General features: G+C 41.4%; 1 protein-coding gene across 1 annotated transcript in view; it reads left to right on the top strand.

The window, feature by feature from the left end:
- The window catches only part of LOC121179227 (receptor-type tyrosine-protein phosphatase gamma-like), a 322,725-nt gene that overhangs the window by 215,260 nt on the left and 84,743 nt on the right, over positions 1-22,722 (top strand). Inside the window, exons 3-4 of the mRNA XM_041033942.1 lie at positions 423-605; positions 9,490-9,638. Of these exons, the coding sequence (XP_040889876.1) occupies positions 423-605; positions 9,490-9,638 (332 nt within the window). The remainder of the gene's footprint in view (positions 1-422; positions 606-9,489; positions 9,639-22,722) is intronic.

The raw sequence follows: 22,722 nt of genomic DNA, 5'->3' as shown, positions 1-22,722 counted from the left end.
GGAGGTCAGCAGTGCAAAACCGAATGTAGAATTTATTTTATATGTACGATGTTGCACAAAAAAAAAAAAAAAAAAAAAAAAAAAAAAAAGAAAAGCAGCCAGGGACACATCACGAGCTCATAATAATGATATTTTGAAATTTTTCTATTTACCGCATGAATGAAAATGTTTTGCTTTTTCAGCAGCTGCCTCCGTTTGGTGTCTCATGATGTTTATTCTGTGAGCAATGTTTAATTGGAATTCAGACTTGGCATAGCCTGTCGTCAGCTGTTTGTAGAGGACATGAAATGGTTCTCAAATGTCATTTTTCCCTGATGTATCCTTTCACAGCTTTGCTCTGTTTCACATCATATTGTGTCCTTCAAGTGCTGACACTGTTGCATTTTATTTATTTATTTATTTTTTTTTGTTGCCCTCCTCAGGTATATATGGGCCAGACGAGGGCTGGGCGTCTGCCTACCCAGAATGCAGAGAGAAAAACCAGTCACCAATCAACATTGTGGACCAGGATACCAAAGTATCCACAGACTATCAGGAACTGACACTGGAGGGCCTTGATACGGAATCCTCTAATAAGACGTCCATGAAGAACACCGGCAAAACAGGTACGGTGAAGAGAACACAGCCTCCTGTTGCTGATTGAATTTTTCCTAGTCTGTTCTCTCTTGATTTATGTGGAATAAGCTTTTTTTTTTCGAGTCTCATACTGATTGAAATGTTTGAAACTGTAAAATGATAGAGTCAGATAAATGTTGAAAAGAAAGAACCAAGTATTTCGGGGAGACAAGACAAGCAAATCAAAGCATTTGAAACAGCTTTGAGGTCCCCAGTCTTTCCACGTTGTGTCTGAAGCTTTGATCCCGAGCAAGAAATCTGAACATCTACTGGTCCAATTGCATTAAAACATGGTGAAATGTTCCGACATGAGATTCTCATGAGATTCTTAATGATGTTCATGACCCCTGACCTTTCACGTCAGGGCCATGCTCAGGCCAAAGTGCACAAGAACTATTTTAATTGCCATGAAATTTTCAGTCATTGCATTCCAAGGAGAAGAACTGCAGTGAACATTATCCATACAGTGATTCCATGCAGGGATTACATTTCCATTTCCCCCCAAAACTTAATTGTGAATATTATTTAGTAGTGTTTAAGTATAAATTTGGCTCAACTCCTCTACTGATCATAAAGTAGTTCAGATAATGTGGATAAACTTGTTCATTTTGCTTGCCAGGTCACTTTAACAACGTTACTGTGTTTCCTGGATCTCAGCAATTACTACGACGATCACGTCGGATAGAAAGGAGCCTGAAAAGAGTTATCCTTTGACATCTTTTATTTTATCCTCATCGTGTTTCTCTCGTCTCTGAACCTCACACTTGTGAAAGTCGAGGTTACATCGCATAGTCGCAAATCCCCAAAATAGCAGAGTCATGTTCTCCAAGGAAATGTTGCCAATGTTGTAAGTCTGTGACAGACCACAGTTCAAAGAGAATGAAAAGCTGAAGTCTCTGACGCCCCTAACAATCCCAGCATATACTGGCAGGTGTCTGCATGTCAAACATCTGTTGCATCACTTCCCCGCACGCGATTATAAAACAAGACAGGTGCAATATGCAGCAAGTCACTTATGATGAAGATTACACATCCCACTTCCATTCAGACATGCTGCAATCCATATTAGCAGTGCCATGGCAGGTGTCACTGCCTGTAGGAATCAGCACCGGGCCATCTGCATCCGGCTCTCTTGGCATCTCGAGGACCCTTCCTTGTCAGCCACAGGTATTTCTCCCAATTCCAGGTTGTCAATAAGATGGATGATCCTTCCCCCTCAGCGCAGAAATTGAGTTGAAAGGCAGAGGCCACAGGTGGTTGGCATTGCCGCTGACAGCACTCCTGAGTTCTACCCAAAGGCACTGCACAGCTGTGTGTTTAGCACAATGTTTAACATCCAGTCATTTGCTCAGTCAAAGATATGTGATTCATATGTGATGACACATTTGAAGAAATAGAACATTTTGCTCTGTAGGTTTTGTTATGAAAAGCGACGGTTAGACACATCCAGGCTAATTTAGGCTAAATGACTGCTGGCTGCAGATTTGTGTTTACTGTGGTATAAGAGTGGTATCTTCTCATCTGACTCAGTAAGAAAGCAAATAAGTGCATTTTTCAAAATGACAAACTATTCCTTTAGTTTAGCACCTTTCATCCCGGGTACTGGCCAGAGACCAGGACTCCATTTCCCAAAGGCATTTTAGGACAAAGATAATCTTAAGACTTACATTGTGAGAAAGCTGAGCTTAGCTTTAAGATACATTTGGGGAGACTGGGCTCAGCTACAATATGTTAGTAATCTTTATCGTCAAATTACAGATTCTCACATTAGATATTTTACCTTGAGACTGGATGCAAACTTCAGTGTCCAACCATCCATATTAGCTGCCTCTGCACTGACTAAACCAGTAACTGGTGCTGTTCTTTTCCTGGACAGGACAGATACAGTAAATCAAGCATTCAAATGCAGACTTAATTCAAACAGCAATGCAACAGAGAAAAGGCTGGCTATAGAGTGCAGTTGCACTGGGAGAATATACCATGAGCAGCTTATAATAGCGAGATGGTAACAATGAAATGAGTAATGAGTGTAATATAAAATGTGAGAACCAGGCCTGAGGCTAACATGGCATGAGATACAGATTCTTGTGCAGGCATCATGAGCTGTGCAAAACTGTGGGTAAAAATAAGCAGAGCTGTTGTAAGCTGTGACAGTGGTGAGATAAGATTTAATGTGAGGGGAAGTGAAGATGGAGGAGCGCTCGCTAACTGGAAAATGTATTTTTGAGGGATTGATTTGGATTTTTTTTTTTTTTTTGGTATACCCGACTTCGTCCTTGCAGCAACAGCCTTGCATTAGCATTTTCCACCTGCACTCAAGATCCTGCATAATGTAATAAACCAATTGCCAGGACATTTGCTGAGCCCATTTTTAGCCCCACTACTGGTAATGCTCCAAATATAGCAAAATCACAATTTGTTATTTGTTCTGTCCGACACCTTCTGCTCACTGTAAAGTTCTGCAGACTCTACATAGCAGGGATTTCAGTTTTAAGGCTTGTTTTATTTTGCACCAAGACCCTGAATATGCATTCAGCTGTGCTGACTGTGTTTGATCCACCCAGCATATCCTCTGACAATTTCAACAGAATGTTTGATATGGACATTAAAAATACATAATTGAAAGAATGGATCATTGTATTCTTACATATTATTGGATCAAATATACATTAAAAGAAACTGTCTTCCCCTAAAAAAATAAAATAAATTGTTTGTGCAAGCAGCTTATTATGACCCATAGTTACCTTTTATTGCTAGGCGACCTCTTGCAGTGGTAGTAATTACTAGGGGAGCAAAGGAAGAAGGCAGGTCATGTATAGAAAGTGACAAAATTCACATAGGGAGGAGATCGGGGTGGATGGATGGGTCGATACCAAAGGCTGCTGTTTGAAACCAAGTGTCATTGTTTCATTTTGACCATGACCATGATTGAAGGTCCTCTAACCTTAACGGAGTTTAAGTTGAACTGCGTGCTTATATTGTAACCATGACAACAGAGGTCCAGTGCACCTGCTGCCATAGCTGCACTATTCTACGCCCCAGAGGGCAGGGACAAACAACTGATATATTTCATTTTGGTTGGAGGACTTTGTTTTCGAAAACTGTGTCTGTCGTCAACAGGTTAATGTACAGAAAGAAGCAGCGTGACATCCTCAGATGAAATAAGCTGTCACTCAGCTGCACCTGCTGCTGAGCTGCACAAACAGTGACAGTCATGCACAGAGCACCTCCTCACTAACTGTTGCCATGGCCTCTCTTTCACGTTCTCTCTCTGTCTGTCTCACTGTCAACATACAGTTCAAATCTGCTCTCATGACAGGACAGAGATGTCTGCTGCCTGCGGAATAACCTGGGTCTGTACGGCTTATGATATAGATATTTTCAGTTGTAGTATGCATTGTACATAATTTGTCATGTCACAAATATTAAAATATTCAAAGACAACATAGTTGTCTCCACAATATCCACAGATTGTGATTTTGTTTAATGCAGAAAAAGTTCCCACTTACGTCAACATGTTTACATTTAACCAAAACCACAGACGGGACTGTGGATGCAGACCCCAGGCTCTGGCATGCTCTCATCTCTCAGTGACTCAGCTGCTGTTAAAAGTCACACTTCATTCATTCAAATAAAACGCTGAAACATCTCAGGCCATAGTCCGGCCGGCGATTACGCTGCCACCACAGTGTTACAGGGAAAATGTCATTTCTAGGAGATAAGGTTGAACCGGATCATCCCTCAGCTCAGGACAATTAAACACCTGCAGTGTTCATCACTGATACCTTCTTTCTTACACAGCGGCCTCATGGATGCTTAGTTAATTAACATGGCAGCAGTTAAGCCACAGTTGCTGCTCACCTCCAGTGTAACGTTCTGATGAAGCATATGCTGTTGCTCTGGATGTGTCGATTTTCCAGCCAGGAGGGACTCATACCATCTTGGGGGGTGGGGGCTCCTATCTCCACCCCATCATCTTCTACAGGCTATTTCATTACACCAAACGTTCTGGCAAAATCCCCCATAATGCTCGCTGTTTATTAAGACTCGCATGTAGCAGTGGCATTTGTCGTTGCAGCGGGAGCGTTAATTATACACTTATCCACTTAGGCAAATGTCAACTAACTTTCAGAACAGCTAAACAGAAGAAACGGCATGGGAAATGAAAAAAAAAAAAAAAAAAAAAAAAATATGGCTCCTGCAGCTGTTTATAAGTCATATGATGTCACAGAGCAGGTTTGAGTGCATGTGAAGGCTTCAGTAAAATGGAAAGCAGTGATTAAATACATCAATAATGGGAATCAAAAATTCATGTCTATAACAGATGCTAATTCAAAGCAACACTGTGTAACTGTAGCTGAGCTCTAGCAGCAGCCATAAGTGGTGAAGCAGAGGAAGCCGGTGCATTTAAATTCTGTTTAAAGCACCGGTGTCCATCAGAGTTCCACTAGAAGTTAACAGCTCCTGTACAGAAAACAAACCCTATGGCATTAAAATATACAGAGCAAGTTTTTATGTGTAGTTATTAATGGTTGAATGTTATCTCTCTGCTGTCAGAGCACATCATTTTTCACTCACCTACAGCAGCTCCACCATCAGTTTGCACATCGACAGTAAAACTCTTATATATTCAGTTATCCCATTAAAGCCTATAGTTCACATTCAGTCTCACACAGTGCCTACAGTGCATCTGAAAAGTATTCACACCGCTCCACTTTTTCCAAATTTCGTTATGTTACAGCCTTATTCCAAAATGGATTCAATTCATTTTTTTCCTCAAACACAACACCCCCATAATGACAATGTGAACAAAAAGTTGTTGTTTTTTAAAATTTATTAAAAATCAAAAATCACATGTACATAAGTATTCACAACCTTTGCCATGAAGCTCAAAACTGAGCTCAGGTGCATCCTGTTTCCACTGATCATCCTTGAAATGTTTCTACAGCTTAATTGGAGTCCACCTGTGGTAAATTCAGTTGATTGGACATGATTTGGAATGGCACACGCCTGTCTGCAGAAGGTCCCCCAGTTGACAGTGTATGTCAGAGCACAAACCAAGCATGAAGTCAAAGGAATTGTCTGTAGACCTCCGAGACAGGATTGTCTTAGTTTCTAAGACTAAGGAGGCCTTAGTTTTCTCCCAAAACAAACCCAGGCTCACCCAGGAAACAATTAAATGTCAAGTTTGGGGGTGAACAGGAAAGAAATGAATAAAGGAAACAACAGAATGCCCCCGCTACTGCCACCACCTGTTTGCCACAATCCAGGGTTTCCAGATTAACACACTCCGGAAGCCATTTTTGGAAGAGCTTTGTTTTATCGCAGGAGGAAAATCCTGTTTTAGTCTGGATGCAAGGTCAAAACAGAGAGAAAAGGACGCTCTTATGAGTGTGGCCTTTGCCTTTCTCTCTAGGTATCACTCAGTGGTTGATTCCTAGCTCCTATCAAACATGAATGACTGTGGCACACTGAGGGAGTCTGTCCCTTTCCTCTCTCAGAATATTTTTCATACAATGGTGATGCAGAAACATAAAACCGTTACAAACCATGATCACAGAGCTTTTCTGTGCTACTGACTTTATTGAAAAGTGTTAGACTACTAGATGGTGCCACTGATGCACGAAAAGCAGCGCTACATGACATCACACTGTTTAAAGCTGCATGTAAGCTCAGCACCCCCTATTGACACTGTAATCTACCCAGTCCATGCTAAGGCACAAATGCTCTGCAATTCTCACAGCAGGGGGGGGGGGGGGGGGGGTGGCACACCTTTATACAACATAGCTCTGTATATCTGCAGATCTGTGTGATCTAGTATTTATCTGCTCTTAGTGCATATGATATACCAGGACTTTGCTATCTGCAGTAATACTGAAAACATTATATGACAAGCACATCATTATCTTTACAATAATATACACAGTGGTAGTAAAACACGTACAGAAACAACACTGTGATATGAAAGAAAGAAAGAGATGATGATGATGATGCCCAAGACCATCCCATCACTCAGAGAAAAAAAAGTTGTTGGGACAGGTGGTTTTCCAAGGTGTGCAGGGCCAGTGGCAGTCCACCCCCCTGTAAACTGCTAGTTTACTGTGTGTTTACTAGTTATGCTCATCTCGCCCCTTTTTTTAGTTTATGAATGTAAACTTTTAAGTACACTCTCAGTAAAGTACTAGTTTGATAGTTTTTATACACATATAAAACTTCACAAGACAAACTCAGGATTACATCCCAGAACATCTCAGAACAAAGACGAACAAACTGTATCTACCTACAAGTCAAGTATACTTAAATTATCTATATGAGGTGAGATGATTACTTCATGATACTTTTTGAAGTCTATCTTGAAAGATTAAGTACAAGTACAGGCCAAATATACTTAGACTTTTTCTGTGTACTTGTCAGTATAAGCTGAGTACCTCTGATGAGTTCATCAACAGTAGGCTGAAGGCAGACCCTCTTACTCTGAGTTTAAAAGAAGTGCACTAATATTACACTTGAATAAACCTCTTTTTGTAAAGGATCTAACACGTGTCTAACATGTGTAACATAACCTAATGTAGTTAGGTTATGGCTAATACAGCTCAGAATGGCCATCAGAGGACAGGAGAGCTGAACAGATTTTCAGTGACTGATGAAGATCACAGAGAGTGAGTAAATGTCCGTCCACGTCCTCGTCACTGCATCCTGAGTGGTAGTAGTCGTAATGGTAGAGGGCAGTGTGTCACTGAGACGTGAGGTGTCCGTTTGTGTGAGCGCAGGTAGCTCAGTCAGGTGTGGCAGACACACAGTGTGCTGTCACATTCCCTGTGGGAGTGGACCGGCCAGCCGACCTTCGGGTAGAGGATCACCAGCGCTGACACCCGCTGGCACAAACAGCAAGATGAGAGTGAGAGATGCAGACGGAGAAAGAGAGGACCTCATCCGGGCAGTCGAGATGAAAAATTCCCCGACACGTTTGATGCAGAGCGTCCCCCAGGCGTTCAGTGACTTAAAACCATTTTCCCCAAAGCCACAGAGGCTGCTCTCAGAGAAAAAGAGAGATGATGATGATGATGATGGCCACCTGCAAAGTAAGAAACACAGCAGAGCATAATTTAAAAGGATTTGGGGCGCCGCAGCATGTAGAGAGCCATGTAAAAATGCTAACACAAACAACAGCTGCGGTACAAAATGGCGCGCAGCTTCTGCTCTCCCCCTGCTACATAATGCATGGCTAACAAGACAAATGTCCCTGCGTTTTTGGCCATGAATTATGCATGGATTCCGCTCTGTTTCTAAACAACAGATGAGCGTTTTATCTGTGGAGGGATCACCTGGTGGAGCTGCTGTGATGGAGCTATGAAATCAGCCTGGGAGGGCTTGGATAAACCCCTGCCTCCCCCACAACAAACTCTGTTCAGAGGCATCGCTGTAGTTCTCCTCACAGCTCAACTTTAACTTCTTGACCTTGAATGAATCCGAAACGTGGATGGAAAGAAAAAGTTCACAGCATCTTCCGAAAAGTTTCTAATGAACTGCTGAGGAGCACAGAGCAGAAATACTTCAAAATGTATATAGACTATGTGATACGGACTTACTGTACATATCAAACTATAGCAGCTTCAAGTGCGGAGACATTTTGGATTAGATTTAGATATAGTCCTCTCAGGTTTGTTCTGTCTGATGCGATTAAAGACAGAAGGGCTGTCTGGAAGGGGAGGTAGGAAAACCAGGGCCCAGTGTCTAACTTGATATAAGTAAGTCAGAGGTTTGCAGTTCACATCTGTTCATAGCTTATACCTGCAGGACGAGGAGGAACTTGGAGGAACAGAAATATTATCTGTTGACATTTTACTGATACATTCATTATCAACATGTTTGCCATCAAATTAACATTTTGGACTAAGGATCTCATTTATTGTAAAAGCATGGCTAAATTTCTGGCTGGTTTTGGTTGACTCTAGTTAACTACTGAGGTCGGTGAAGGACAAACATGAGCAGTCAACAGGTCAGACAGGTAGGAAACAAATCTCCAGGTAAACCAAACTCATTTGAAAGAGAAAAATGTCCATAATAACCATTCACCACAGTTCACGTCATCGTCATAGTAGTTATAACTGACAGAAATAATAATCAGTGCTATAAGAATAAGAGTTGTAGCAAACTATTCTTTAAAGATTTCTGGTTGAAATGCATGTGAAGTGCCGAGTCATGGATCATGACAATCCATGACTCAGGCTGTTTGGCCAGTGCCTTGATGAAATGATGAACCAGGTCAACTCTCTTCACTCGAGACCTTCCTCTGTAAATGGGACAGAGCAGTCTGATGAAGTACGGGTTTGATGCGGCTCCACTGCTTAATGGAACATGGGAATCCTTTCAGAGCCATTTGTGGATGTGAAAATAAAGCCCCCTCTTAAGTTGCACTATATTTTAGCAAGATGTGATAGAATAAGAAAGGCTCCTGCAAAGGGAAATTTGCAGTGGCTGAAGAGAACAATTTTGCTCAGCAAATTAGCCCCTCATTTGAGAACTCGCCTTAGTGGCTGATGGTGGAAATGACAGAAAGGGTCTGGTGGGAGCAAATAAAAAAAAAACAAAAACATATGTCTACCTTTAGCATGTCCTCAGAATACATCCTTTTGTCTGTTTCTCCTCAAACCTTCCAGAGGTTTCACACTGTACATGTGTCCTCAAGTTTTTATTGTGTTTGCAACCATCTTTGAAATTTGTCTCCATATCAACAGACACCAATTTTCCCCCGTCTGTTTCTTCGAGAGGAATGCTTACTATGTATGTTGAAAAAGATTTTCAGTGATGTATGACTACTCAGTCTTTCATGCTCTGTCTCTGCTTCCCTCTGTCCTTCTGCCTCTCTTCCAGTGGCCATTATGTTGAAGGATGATTACTTTGTTCGAGGAGCAGGCCTACCAGGGAGATTTAAGGCAGAAAAAGTGGAGTTTCACTGGGGTCCAAGCAACGGATCGGAGGGCTCGGAACACAGCATCAACGGCCGACGCTACCCTGTGGAGGCAAGCTCAATCTACCAATCCTTAATACACCCAGGAGAGAACCATATCTTACAGCAAGTAGTTAATTTCTTTGCTGCATCCAGTGGTCATTAGGGGAACTGCATCTCAGAATAGCCTGGAAGAGTCAAGTCCTCAGTTCTGTCCCATTATCATATACAGTATAAAATAACCCCATTAAGATGACAGGTGTTATTAAATGCAAATGCTTCTTAGCAGTGACACTGAGCCTGATTTGAGCACAGGCACAACAGCCAGATTTACTTTAATCTTTCTGCTAATTTTCACATTGTTAATCAGAAAATAGACACATGCATAAAGCAGCACAGTGTATCAGGCAATGCTGTCAGCTTCGTGAAGAAAGACAGCAAGGCCCAAACCTGCAAACGCCAGTCATGTAGCTATGTTACGGTTACCGTGACTCACGTAGCTTATTAAACAAATGTCATTCAGAAAATGGCTACTGACAAAATATAAACCCACAGGTATCGTACCTTATCAATCACTGATTTTTTTAGTAGGGAATGACTTTGGTTTGGGCTGACAGGTTGACTTATTTGCTGCCAAGCGGTCCAGGAAAGGATACTGCCTCAAACTGGCAGCACTTCTGAGACCTGGCTGGCTTTGAGAATGCTCCTTATTTCCTTTGTGGCATGGTCTCCTGAACCAAATTAAACTAATAGCTGTTTCTCCTTGGATGCATGGGGAGTTTTTGAACAGTTTTACATAAGTTTGCTAACCACTGTCTGTTTGCCCCTGTACGTCTGACGCCTGCTGCCAGAGTGTGTCTTTCTAAGCTAACACTTTATTTTATTCATATACTTTATCATCCATCATTCATATAGGTCACGCTTGCGCAGGGTTGAGCAGCACAGGCCCAACCAGGCCTGCAATGTCTCTCATGTTTATGTAAAAACTGTTCTGTGTTAGTAATTTGTATTCAGTAGCGACACTCAGTGCCAATCCAGTTATCAAATACACATAACTTAATAATTAGCTGGACCACATTTTGAGGATGGAACATGAAAATATGCAAATAATATAACATTTAAAAATGGTTGGCATTATTATTATTTATCCTTGACTGTCAGCATTTGGGTTGTACATGTGCTTAAAACATTGTTAGAACCAGATTGCATATGAAACCCCAAGACTGAAATCAGCTGTCCTGTCCAGCTGCACCTGGTTAGTTGAGGATAAGTTATGTTGGACACTCTTTGGAATAGTCCTGCAGTCTCATCATCAGCATACCTAGACTCACTAATCTATTAGTCTTGTAAGTGACACTCCTGACATGTCCTATCAAATGAGTGGGCATCTTCAGTGTTTACACAGGGGTACTAAAAAACAATTTGCAGATACATACTATACTTATGTCCTGTCAACAAGTTCAAGAAAAACATTATACAGGTGACGTAACCCAACAACTAGTGAACGGTCTTTGCTGCGAAGTCCAGGAAGTACCACTCAAACTTGACTTTTGGCAGGAAGCGACACTCTTTTAACGTCCAGCTTCAGCTTCTACCAACTAAACTCTTTGCAAAATGCCAAGTGCATAAAAAAATGAGTGTGTATGGTTGTGCCTGAGAGTGCGTGTGTGTGTGTGTATTTGCATGTTGTGTATGTGCAGCTGTCAGTCTCTTGAATACTGAAATGTCAGCCATCTCTCTTTTTGGACCTTTCCTAGAGCGCTGCTTCTTTGCTATGGCTGGCCAAACAGATGAATATGTATTGTTTGACATTTGGCAGATCAGCACCCTGACAGATCAGCTTGATATTGTAATCTCCTCCTTCCCCTCCACGCTCTTTCTCTTTTTCGTCGCAAACCTTCCCACGAAGTTGCATAAAGGTGCTGGAGGTAACCCAGTATGGAGGTGATGTATTTATCCTCTCTGCTCAGTGGAGGAATATTGCTTACCTGTCCACAGGTGAGGAATTCAAAGATTCTGCTGAAAACACAAAACCTCTTATATGAATGCATGACCAGGCTCTCTGGGTCTGTGCTTTTCAATTGCGGGATTCATAACACGCCATCACAATTGATTAAGCTGTGAGACACAGGCAAGGAAAAGTTTCCATGTAGCACTTTTATGAAGTTCCAGTGAAAATCAAACCTGTTTTCTCTTATCGACTTGGCCTCTCCCCTCAACTGTACTATTTCTCCAGACACACACACACACACACACACACACACGCACCTCTGCCTTATGCCAGATGCAATACTGGCAGTATGGCTCAGCTGAGATGACTCCTTTAAGGCCGCAACTGACCCTGATATTTCTGCAGTGAGGCTGCAGGGAGAAAAGATTTAGTGCAGATATTATGTCCAAATTTGTTAATTTAATTGCTGGATAACATGTTGTGAATCCTTAAGAGCCCAAACTTAGACTTTCATAAAGTTTAAGTACTAAACAAAAGAAAATTTAAAACACTTTTTTTTGTTTTTCAATTAGTTATAACTAATAAATTTATATTAGAATTTTAAAGTGTTTGAATTTTTGTAAGTAAATGCTGCAAAAAAGTCTAAAATGATTTCAGTTACAATGATGCTCCTTACCATTAGACCTGGAAAACCACATTTCTTTATTTTAGCCATTTATACAGTCCTTGATATGAGTGATATGACTGCCGTGACAACTTACTGGTTGTCAGGGCAACATTCTTTAATGTGCAAATATCTTACAGTCAGATTTCAGATTTCTGTATGAATAGCCCCCATAATGTTTTTATTTGATTTGATTTGATTGGATTTTTTTGACCTTGGTCAAACAGTAGTGTTTGACTCAGTGAATTTTAAAATGTAAATTAGATGAGAAATGATTTGTTACTAATGGAAAATAGAAGTTGTACTTAGACTAACTTTTTTTAAATACTAATAATATAATAATGATAATGATAACAACACTTCCCAGTTACTCCAAGTAACTGCCAGCATAACCTAAAGCAGTGTGTTACTCTGTACACCGCTGACCTGCTTGTAAAATTACTGGCAACATATAAACAAATACAGAGACTGGAATTTACACTTATGGATATAACAAGAGATATAACAAAGCAGGAAAAAAAAACTGAGTGTGTGCTTACTATATGTACCGTCTCAGAGCATCGTCTCTATTTTTTCTAATAATGGGCACAAAGAAAATTACAAGAAAAAGAATGAGGAAATCACAGCACTCGTAACATGGAGTTTACTGAACTTTGAAACAGCTCAGATTATATTTACCTCTCTGCTATTTGGCTAAAATATCTGAATCTATCTTAACATTACATGTGCAGTTAGATTGTTAGCTTTGTGATTCAGTGGATTCTAGTGTGATGCATCCTAATGTATTTTCTGAAATGCCTCAGTCCTTTGTGATGAAGTGTATTAGCTGAATGAGTAGAATCCACAATGCATGTGAAAACTATTCCTAATTTAGCAAAATTTTATTAAATCTATTTATATTTAAATGAGACTTTTATTAAATTTGTTTGCAAGTCACTAAAAAAATGTCCTGAACATGTCTTGAATATATTTCTCGCACATAATTTGATTGTTTTCATTTTACAAAAACATCTGCCTCCTGTATGTGCACTGACAAAGGGAAAAGGACCATTATCAGACTGTAAAGCTCTCTCAGCGTGGTCTCTGACGCTGTTTCACACAACCACAGCATCAGCAGTGAGACAGGGACACGCTTTGATTGCCGTCTAGCCCCCCCCCCCAGGTTCAGCCTTATTGCCTGCCTGCTGCATTGCACAATGTTATCTCTGCAGGGAGAGAATGGGAAAACTAATATGTGGACACACATGCATGGCTTCACGCACACCTATGTACACTCTGCAGATGTAGGAGGGTGTACTTCTCAAACAAGTATAACGACATTAAAAGATATTTTTTGATTTCCAGACGTGAAGATAGCTTTAGATTTAGTTTTATGTCACCTGAAATAACCAGGTTCAAATGTCATTTTACAACAGGTTAAGCTTTATAAAGGAATTTCCATTCATCTACATTATACTTGGGTATACCCTCAGATGAACTTGCTTAAGTTTAAGTGGCTGTTAACATACAAAGAGGTTTATAATTCTCTCTTGATTCATCTTCAGACTGTCTTCCATGGATAATTGCTCATAAAATGTCAGTAACAAAGGCTTTCGATCTAAAGGTAGAGCCGACATAAGTATTTTTATCCTAGCAACAGTCCACAGAAAAACATCAGTTAACAGTGTTATAGCAACATGGAATCAGCAAGTCCTCACATTTGAAAGGCTGGAGGCAGCAAACATGTCTAGTACCTAATGAATAAAATGGCTTTAACCCTTTCTACCCATGACTTATAATGAGTTAAACTTCAGTCTCTCTTTCAGGACCTAAAATTAATTTAAGCCTCAAATTGCTAAATTCACATAAATCCATAATTTTAGTTTAGTCTACCAGAAGCAAGACTTTAAGTCCAGACCTGTTTCTATTGTGGTCCTGCTTGTAAGGTCTGTCACCACAGAACATAAGAGAACATCTATCCATGGTGTTAAAGCTTTGTAAAGCAGAACTCAGCAGCACCAGCCCCACTATGAATCTATAATTGAATGGGAAAAAAAATAAAGTCCTGCATTTTGCCTGTTTTCATTGCAGGACGATTCACCAGGACTGAGGAGATCAAGGGAAAACTGCTTGTACAGAACCTGCTAGTGCGATACATTTAATTCAAATCAATCTAAATGTACAATGAGGACATACTTACTCCTCTCCCTTTAATCCTATCTAATCACTGTGGGGTGCTGGTGCTGTAGCTGACAGTATGGTAGTTGTCGTCACTCGTGGTACAGTATTCCTCTCCCTTTTCAACTGACCTGAATTTGTTTGTGAGACTTGAGACGTGGTTTCCCCAGGTGATTTGAATGGAAAAGTTGAAATTCTTATTGTTTGTGAGATCATGATATCATGATAGACACAGACATACTCTGATTAGTCACACCATCCGCCACAACATATACCAGTGGTGTGAGTATTCCTGTGTAAGAGTTTCAGGTGATGACTCCTTATGTGCAGATGGTTATTTCCTATCACTGACCATATAACCGTACAGCACATTCATATTCTGATTGCATATTTAGCCGCACTGGAATTGTCATCAGGGATGCCAGTGTCACTCAGTCGCTCTGTTTTGACTGAAATGTCATTAGATGGCAGGTTGCTCAAGCGTTCGTGGTTCCCAGAGGATGTACCCTAATGACTATATACATGCTCCAGCACTTCCAATAGGTCTGCATTTTTGGTACATGGTTTTTGGTAAAATTAAACTGATTGGATGGACTGTCATAGGTTTGCATGCTAACATGTAAAAATTAAGAAGGTGAGCATATTACCTTGTTTTTTGAGCTCATGCAGTGTATTAACACTGGACAGGGTTCATCCTGTGGGAAGATCAGACCTGATCAGACCTCAGTACAGTTCATGACAGTCTGCCCTTTAGATACTCACACTCCTTGGGTAGTAATGACATAGTGCTGGTTTTAAGTAACAGGTCCTGGTTTTTGAAAATCCTTGTAACATTTCATCCCCTCCATTTCTTACCTTTCCATGCTCTCTTCTCCATTTCTTCCTTTTTTTAAACTTTCTTTTCCCCTTTTGTCTATTCTCTCCTGTTCTTTTCATTGAATTTTCCTTATATTTTTCCTTCTATTCTTTTATTTAACAGTTTTCTTTCTCCTCCCAGTCCCTTTCCTTTCTTACCCTTGGCTTTCTGTTCCATCTTTTCCATTTCTTTCTGCCTCGTACCTCTCAGCGGCTCTCTGCGTTGCAGTGGGCGGTGGAGGTGAAGAGAACTGTTCTTGTGCCTTTTCTGAGTTCTCCGCATGAATGATGTATGATTTACAAGCCTTGCCATTTAGTAATTGTAGTCTAATAGGGCCCTTGAATGGCATGATGAAGTAGGGACCCGCTGCTCCCCTACCTGCTGTTTTAAACAGTAATGCTGTGGTTAATATGCCAAGCACAGCACTGGCAGGCAGCACAGCACACATCTTTAGCTGGAGTGTGTCAAGCTTTGTGTGTGTGGGTATGCACACACCTGCATCCTGTACTGTCTGTGCTTTACATTCAAAGTCAAACATGCACCCACAGGTATTCTCAACCAGGAGTTTGTGTGGTTGATTCTGAATTGTGAAGTCAGGTCCAAGGTCAATTAACAGAGGAAAAACAACCTTAAAAAAAGACACACACACACACACACTGTTTCAGACTCTATTCAGTCTGCCTTAAGAGCTAATACTCTACATGCAGTACATACTGCAGACTGTTTTATAAGTGCACGCTTCAGTGCACATTAACTGTGATGTACATTCACACTAGAAAAATAAAAGCACAAGCACGCACAGGGACTCACTTAATGTTTGATTGTTGCCTTGACAGCAACAGAGAGGGAAAGAGATGCTTCAGGCTGGAAAAAAATTAAAGCTAATTATGGACAGTAATGTAGCAGGGTGACAGACCAGGCAAAATGGGTATCTGCTCTGGGGCCCCTGAAGTTCTGGGGTACCCGGGGCAGTTGCCTGCTACAGGTTTATTATTTGTCAGCTGGTTTTACTGAAAATATGTTTGGGATAAATTGATAGTCAGACCGAATTGCTTTGTTGTTTCAGCCTAACATTATGTTCATGTTGTCAGTTTCTTGTTGGGAGGATGTATTTTCATTTCCTGTCATCAACCAGCAAAAGAGGAAGGAAGTTAGGATCCTGACCACTGAAGGATCTGGCACATGATTCCCATAAAACCGCTAATCATTATTTTGTACCCTCCGGCTTTTAAAATAGATTAAAGGAGCGAGTTATCACTTGTTAATTAGAGGTGGTGGCAGCTTTGAGCATAGCCAGGTTAACTGTTTCTGCTTTAGTGTAGATGTTGTGGCAGTTGGAAAAAAAAGTTAAAGAACCTAATATTGTTTTCATGTTTAAACCACTTTTGGTTGGATTTAATTTGGGAACAATTTAATGCGATCTAATTTAGGGAATATCTGTGCCCAGTAAGCCACCAAAAAGAGTCCTGGTGGTTCCAAACGTCTTCCATTTCACAGTTACTGAGGCCACTGTGCTCCTGGGAACACTCTGAGCTTTAGAAATGGTCCCTGATCCTGATCTGAATCAGTGCTGAATCCATCAGCTGCAGCACAGTTGTGGTACACTGATATGGTTGTATTCCACCATAGATATAAAATCAATCATGAAATCTGCAACCATTCACATACATTATACCAGACACTGATGTTTATTTTTTATTTATTTATATATCAACAAACCAGTATATCTGTCTGTGGCTGCCTCCCACTATGGCGCCTCACCTGTCCACTCCCAATCCCCCACTCCACCTACAACAGTAAGTGAGAGTGCTATCAGGGCTAGCTGGCCAAGGAGCTAAGCTATCCATTCTGTCTGACTGCCTCTTGCCAAGGCTCATTTTTATCTCGACCTCCTCCCAAGCCTCCCAGACGTGATAAACGAGAGGAGCGAAGGTTGAAAAGATGGAGGGGGAGGGGCTGAGTGTGTGTGTGGCTCCAGAACCTGCTCTGCCAGCTTTTACCCACCTGCCTAGATAAGAAAGGCACTGTAAATTAACACGCGATAGGGGGGCTGAGAGCACAGGCTGTGTGTGTGTGTGCGTGTGTGTGTGTGTGTGTGTGTGTGTGTGTGTGTGTGTGTGTGGCTGCGAGGGGGGGTTTGTGCACTCATTTCTTCATATACACACACACACACACACACACACGCACATTTCCTCTCTTTGCTTTGCTGCAGGTATCACAGATAAAGATGTGTCATTGATGAATGGGATTTTATTTCCCATCAACCTTTGCTGCGTGGGAAATGGAAAGCACATCCTGGCCCCTAAATCATCAGATGAATAATGATAACGCCGGGTAGCAGTTTTCATTTCTTCGCACTATTTGTCTGCAAAGCTCCGTATGCAAACTGTTTGTTTCTATCAGCGTGTGTTTGTGTGAGTGTGTGCTTTCCCTAAAACTGAACCCTGAGCCTCCACAAACTCTGCTGTAGATGCTCAAACTCTTGTTTGTACCTTGTTTAATCACACCGGAGAGCGGAGAGCTCCTAATTCACCCACCATCAACATGGAGGCAAAATTACAAGGAGGAGAACAGTGACTGGAACATCCCCTTCTCCTACTCACACCATGAGAAATACAGCACCTGTTGCATAATAACATAATAACCGCTGAGTTCACACTCCTCTATTTTTGGTACTGTTTGTTTCCTTAATCGTCTGTGGCAGTCATCTCCTGACTGTGAGTTGTAAGATAAACAGCAGGGGAATCAATGTGCTCAGGCACGAAACGAACGCCATCACTCACTCAGACTTGTAAACTGACACCATAAACTTTTATTTGCCGTATATTTGTCGAACAGCCAAAGCCACCTCAGAGAGCTTTGCACTGTCTGAGTTTTTCACAGCTGTTGTGACCGTGCGGTGCACCAACGCCATTCTTTGCTTCAGCTCAAATCACATCAGTGCAGCTGTTGTAGTTCTTCATCATTGTTCAGCCATGATGTCCAGTGTTTTTGCAATGTTCATAGCTCAGCACAAGATCAGTCTATGGGTCCATATCTAAACCAAAAGACTTGTATCTAACATATCTGGTGAGTTTGGTTGGACACTTATGGACAATAATGGACACATCTTCAGCAGTGTGCTTTGTTGTGCAGAAGTCTCTCAGACCGAGAGCTAAACACAGCTTGAACGGGAATCTGCGCGCACGCGCAATTTACGAATGGAGCGCCTGGGAGCATTAATGACTGTGTGTGTGCAGAACACGTTTGTATATGAAAGGAGAGGTGAGCTGTCAGCTGCCTGTAGTGATGCAGAGGCACGTCAGCGACAGGCGAGGAAGGAATACTGAGCTGATGGATGCAGAGAGACTGTGCTGTTAGACAGACAGACAGACAGACAGAGATGATGAAGAACGGCATTTGTTCTCTTCTCCTGTAGCACAACAACAGGAGTAAGTAAATCAGTGTAACTGGATGTTGCAGGCTAACACATGGAGGTGCTGTGTATATAACCACATTATGGTGATGGGGGTTGTTTTTTTTTTTTCTGTGCTGTTGATCTTATTAGTAATGGGATCCTTGGAGTTTTTTCTCGCGTTATTTTTACATCCAGCCGTTCTGCCTTTATGCTGTTTGTGTTCTCTTCATTTATTGCCTTTTCTTTGTCATTCTCCCTTTACTTTTTTTTGTTGTTCTTTCGCTCTCTCAGCCAGCTACATTCCATTAAACCTTCAAAGATAACTGATGACTGCCAGGCTGCACTCCCTTGTTTTGTTTTTTTTTTACTTTCTTTTTTTTTTTTTTTTTTTATTTATGATTGGCCTCCCCTCCAGATAGAGAACACATGCCATTCCTAATATAATGTTATATTTCCTAGTTCCTGTCTTCAGTGACAGTGAAAAAGAAAACACAAAAACACAGTTATTCCTTAAAAGCCCAATGCAATGCTACCCGGAGGGTAAATAGCTGCTGTCCCGGTTGCCATGCCTGTTCCATACCATTTTTAATAGTTTAGCTTGCTGATAGGGGTGGTCCCCACCACTTTTTTTTTTGTTTGTTTGTTTTTTTTTTTTTTGGGCAAAAGTGATACCCCCTCCCCCGCCTTCTTCTGCTTTTATGAAAAAGTAACACTCTTGAAATTGAAAAAGCCACAGCTGACTCTAAGGGCCATTTCTTACATAATGCATTTCAATTGGGTTTTTAAGATAGATTGCATGAGGTCGCAGCATGCTCTAAACATATCTCATAACCCAGATTGTACAGGCCTGTCCCCGCGTCTCCAATCTGTTTTGTAAAGCCGTGGCGGTGAGGGAGATGAAAGGCAGTGTGTGTGTGTGTGTGTGTGTGTGTGTGTGTGTGTGTGTGTGAGTGAGTTGCATCAGTGACTGGCAACGCTACATGACCTTCTTTGATAGACGCCCTTTCTCCAGCTCCGAGAGGGGGGCCAGGGAATTCAAAACCCCATAGCGTGGCTCAGATCGAGAGAGAGACACTGCATCAAACCTTCCTCTTGATGTCCTCGCTCTCTCCTCTCAGCAAGGACGTGCACTCCACGCGGTGCATTCTGTTGTCTGTTTTCACACAAAGCCTTGCTTATGTCACCTCAGATCTGTCAGTCCCTTGGGGTGGGGGTGGGAGGTGGGGGATCATAGGCTGCCATGCCCAATCTCATAGCACTCTCAGTGGGGTTGTGGCAACATTGCCAGCCCCCTAGTATCCCCTGCTTTACATTTCCTTCCTGAGGCAATGCGGCTTTCCCAGGAGACACTTGAAGGTGGATGAAAAGAATGATGGGAGTTCTCAGAGGTTTCTGTCGGGACACATGTTTTTGAATTGTTGTCTAATGGTTGACAACAGAGGAGGAATTACATTTCCTGTGGGCAGAGGTCTGCCGCAGAAATGTCTAGGAATCTTTGCTATGCTGCTGTGCTATCTATGACTGCAAAGCCTGCAACACAGTCAATTAACATGGCTGCTGCATGGCATGCTGCTTAAATACTTCCAGTTACTGGCATATAAATTCCATGCATGTCCAAAGTGAGAGCTGATAAAAGGCAAGACAGTTTATCACATTATAATCACAATCATCTTGCTCGCTTCCATTTTTAATTAAAGTAAGTCATTTGATATGTTGGCATTTTGTGATTAAAGTCTAAACTTTCAGTGGCTCTTTGAGTTTAAAGATTTGTACATTTGGTGATTGCTGAAACAATTTGGCAATTCATTGATTAGCTGATTGACAATAAAGGAATTGGTGAAATGTATTAGTCATTTTACCAAGTACCAAGCCCACGTGTGACTTTTCTTCTATGTACCATAGTGAGATTTGCTGAAAGAAGACACAGCATGTGTAGCACATTTATGGAAGCGTCTCGAAGTGAAAGCAGTATGTTGATAGCAGTGTTTGCTGATAAAATATTTATATAGTTTGGAGAATTATGTTGTGTATAATTTATCTAAGAAGGAAAGATCTTTATGTGCCCGGCCCGAGATCTGGTATTTTACCACTTCATGTTGAAAAAAAAAGAAATCTAATTTATCAAAAAAGAATTGAGAAACACTGAGTTCAGTATTGAGAAACGTCTTTGGGATTCTCAATATAGATGTAGTACATTGTGCTGCTGTGTTAATAATAAGAGCTACATGTGTCCTGATATAAGGAAACAATGCACATGTGGACTAATGGCACCATTATTTTCTGTACCACAACACCTTGGAATGCCTTATCATTCTTATGACACAGCCACTCACTCAGCAAACTTCTCCTCACAAAAAGTGAGTTTATTGGACGCTCCAGTGTGTCTTACTTAAGTCTTTCTAAAGCTACGTCGCTCCTTTTTTTTCCCTCTTTGAGTGTGTTTAGAAGTGAGATAGTGCCTGGTCTGTCTCTAGCTTCTGTCCACTGAGTCTGTACATTGTTATTGATTTTCTCTGTTTTCTGTCAGGATTTGAGTCTGTGTCTTTGTCTCTGTATGAGGGCTGCAGTCTCCTGCTCTGTCCACTGCTCTCTCTCTCTCTCTTTCTTTCTCTCTCTCCTTTGCTGTGTGTGTGTGTTGGTCATTTTGTGTGATTGCTCATTGTGTGTATAATTGGGTGAATGTGAGGGCAGTAACTGGTGGCGAGTGTTGTGACATTAGCAATTTGAATATCACATCAGCTTTTTTTTTTCTTTTTTGCTCTCACTCGCGCTACATATCACATTAAAGCTGAATTATCTTAAAGCTTCTCTTGTTAGATGTCTGATATTAAATTAGCTGAGAAATGGTAATAAAATATTCTTTATCTTCAGAGATTTCCCCATTAGTTGATGGGAGAGAGAAAATGCTGACTCCCCTTGTGTGGAAATATTCCCTTTACTTTGATAAGAAATGAAGGAAAAGTTATCTTTCATTTGGAGGAATCATACTTTCTGTTTTGGTGAGAATTGAAATGAAAATGTTGCTTTTCTTGGTTCTGATGTATTCCCTCTACAGTGATGAGAAGCAATGGAAAAGTTGAGCTTCCTTGGGAGGAACTATTCTTTTGAACGGAATGAGAAACACAAAGTGGACATTTGCTGAGTGGAATTAGTAAATTAGTTAAACGTTGGCTTCTTAATCTACTTTCACTGCAAAAGCAGAAATTCATACAACTGAAACCAACCAACCAATGGCTTTTAGAGCTTTCAACTTCCTGTCAGGTCTTCATTAAGACTGAAAAACAACTGAAAAGAGCTCAGGAAACTTATATGTGGACTTTTGAGCTTAGATTATTTTGCTACATATACTTGCTCTCAGGGACAGCACCTCTGGACTGGCAGACCACTGCGGTCGTTCCCAGTTTTTAAACGGGGTGGGCGGGGGGGGGGGGGGGGGGGGGGTGTCTGGTGGATGTGCTCCAGTTTATCAGGGTATCACAGAGGGGTTCCAGCCGGCCGGCAGGTTCGAGCCCAGAACCAAACCGTGGGTGACGTGTATGTTTTTCTACAGAATGTTTACACCAAATACAAAAAGTATATCCATAAGCAATTTCCTTCATTCAGTTCACAGCTGCACCTATGCATGTGGTCCTTTTTCAATTTCCTGGCCACTATCTAGGCCTAAGGAGGCCGTTTGTAAAGTCTTGAAGGGTCAGGGCCACAAGGTGCATCGTAAGTGACTGATCTTCCTCATCACTTTCAGTCTCGCCATCTGTAACCTCAGGGCTCGTGTTGGAGTAAAGACTCAGGTGAGACAGCGGTGTGAAATGAAGTAAGGTCACTGTGCATCCGTCCCTGTGTCTCTTCTCGTGATGGCACTCAGTGTTTCAGCAATTTCTGTCTCACAGGTCTTCATTTATATGTAAAACACAGAACCTCAAACGACAGCACTGCAACACACTATAAACAGCTTTCACAGTCCCACAGGTTTTATGCAATTGACCAGTGTATTGGAAACTTTAAACTTGGCAACATGAGAGATATCCTGTGATGTGATCAGAGTTAACAAGGCAGCACTGCGCTCCCCTCTGGGCTCGTTTGTCATGCTAGCTTTACGAGCTTCAAAACAAGACTTTTAGTGTTTGATTTTCAC

Source organism: Toxotes jaculatrix, chromosome 3 (assembly GCF_017976425.1).
Source record: "Toxotes jaculatrix isolate fToxJac2 chromosome 3, fToxJac2.pri, whole genome shotgun sequence".
Lineage (NCBI taxonomy): Eukaryota > Metazoa > Chordata > Actinopteri > Toxotidae > Toxotes > Toxotes jaculatrix.
The sequence above is the reverse complement of the archived record's forward strand: the minus strand, read 5'-3'. Positions and strand labels throughout refer to the sequence as shown.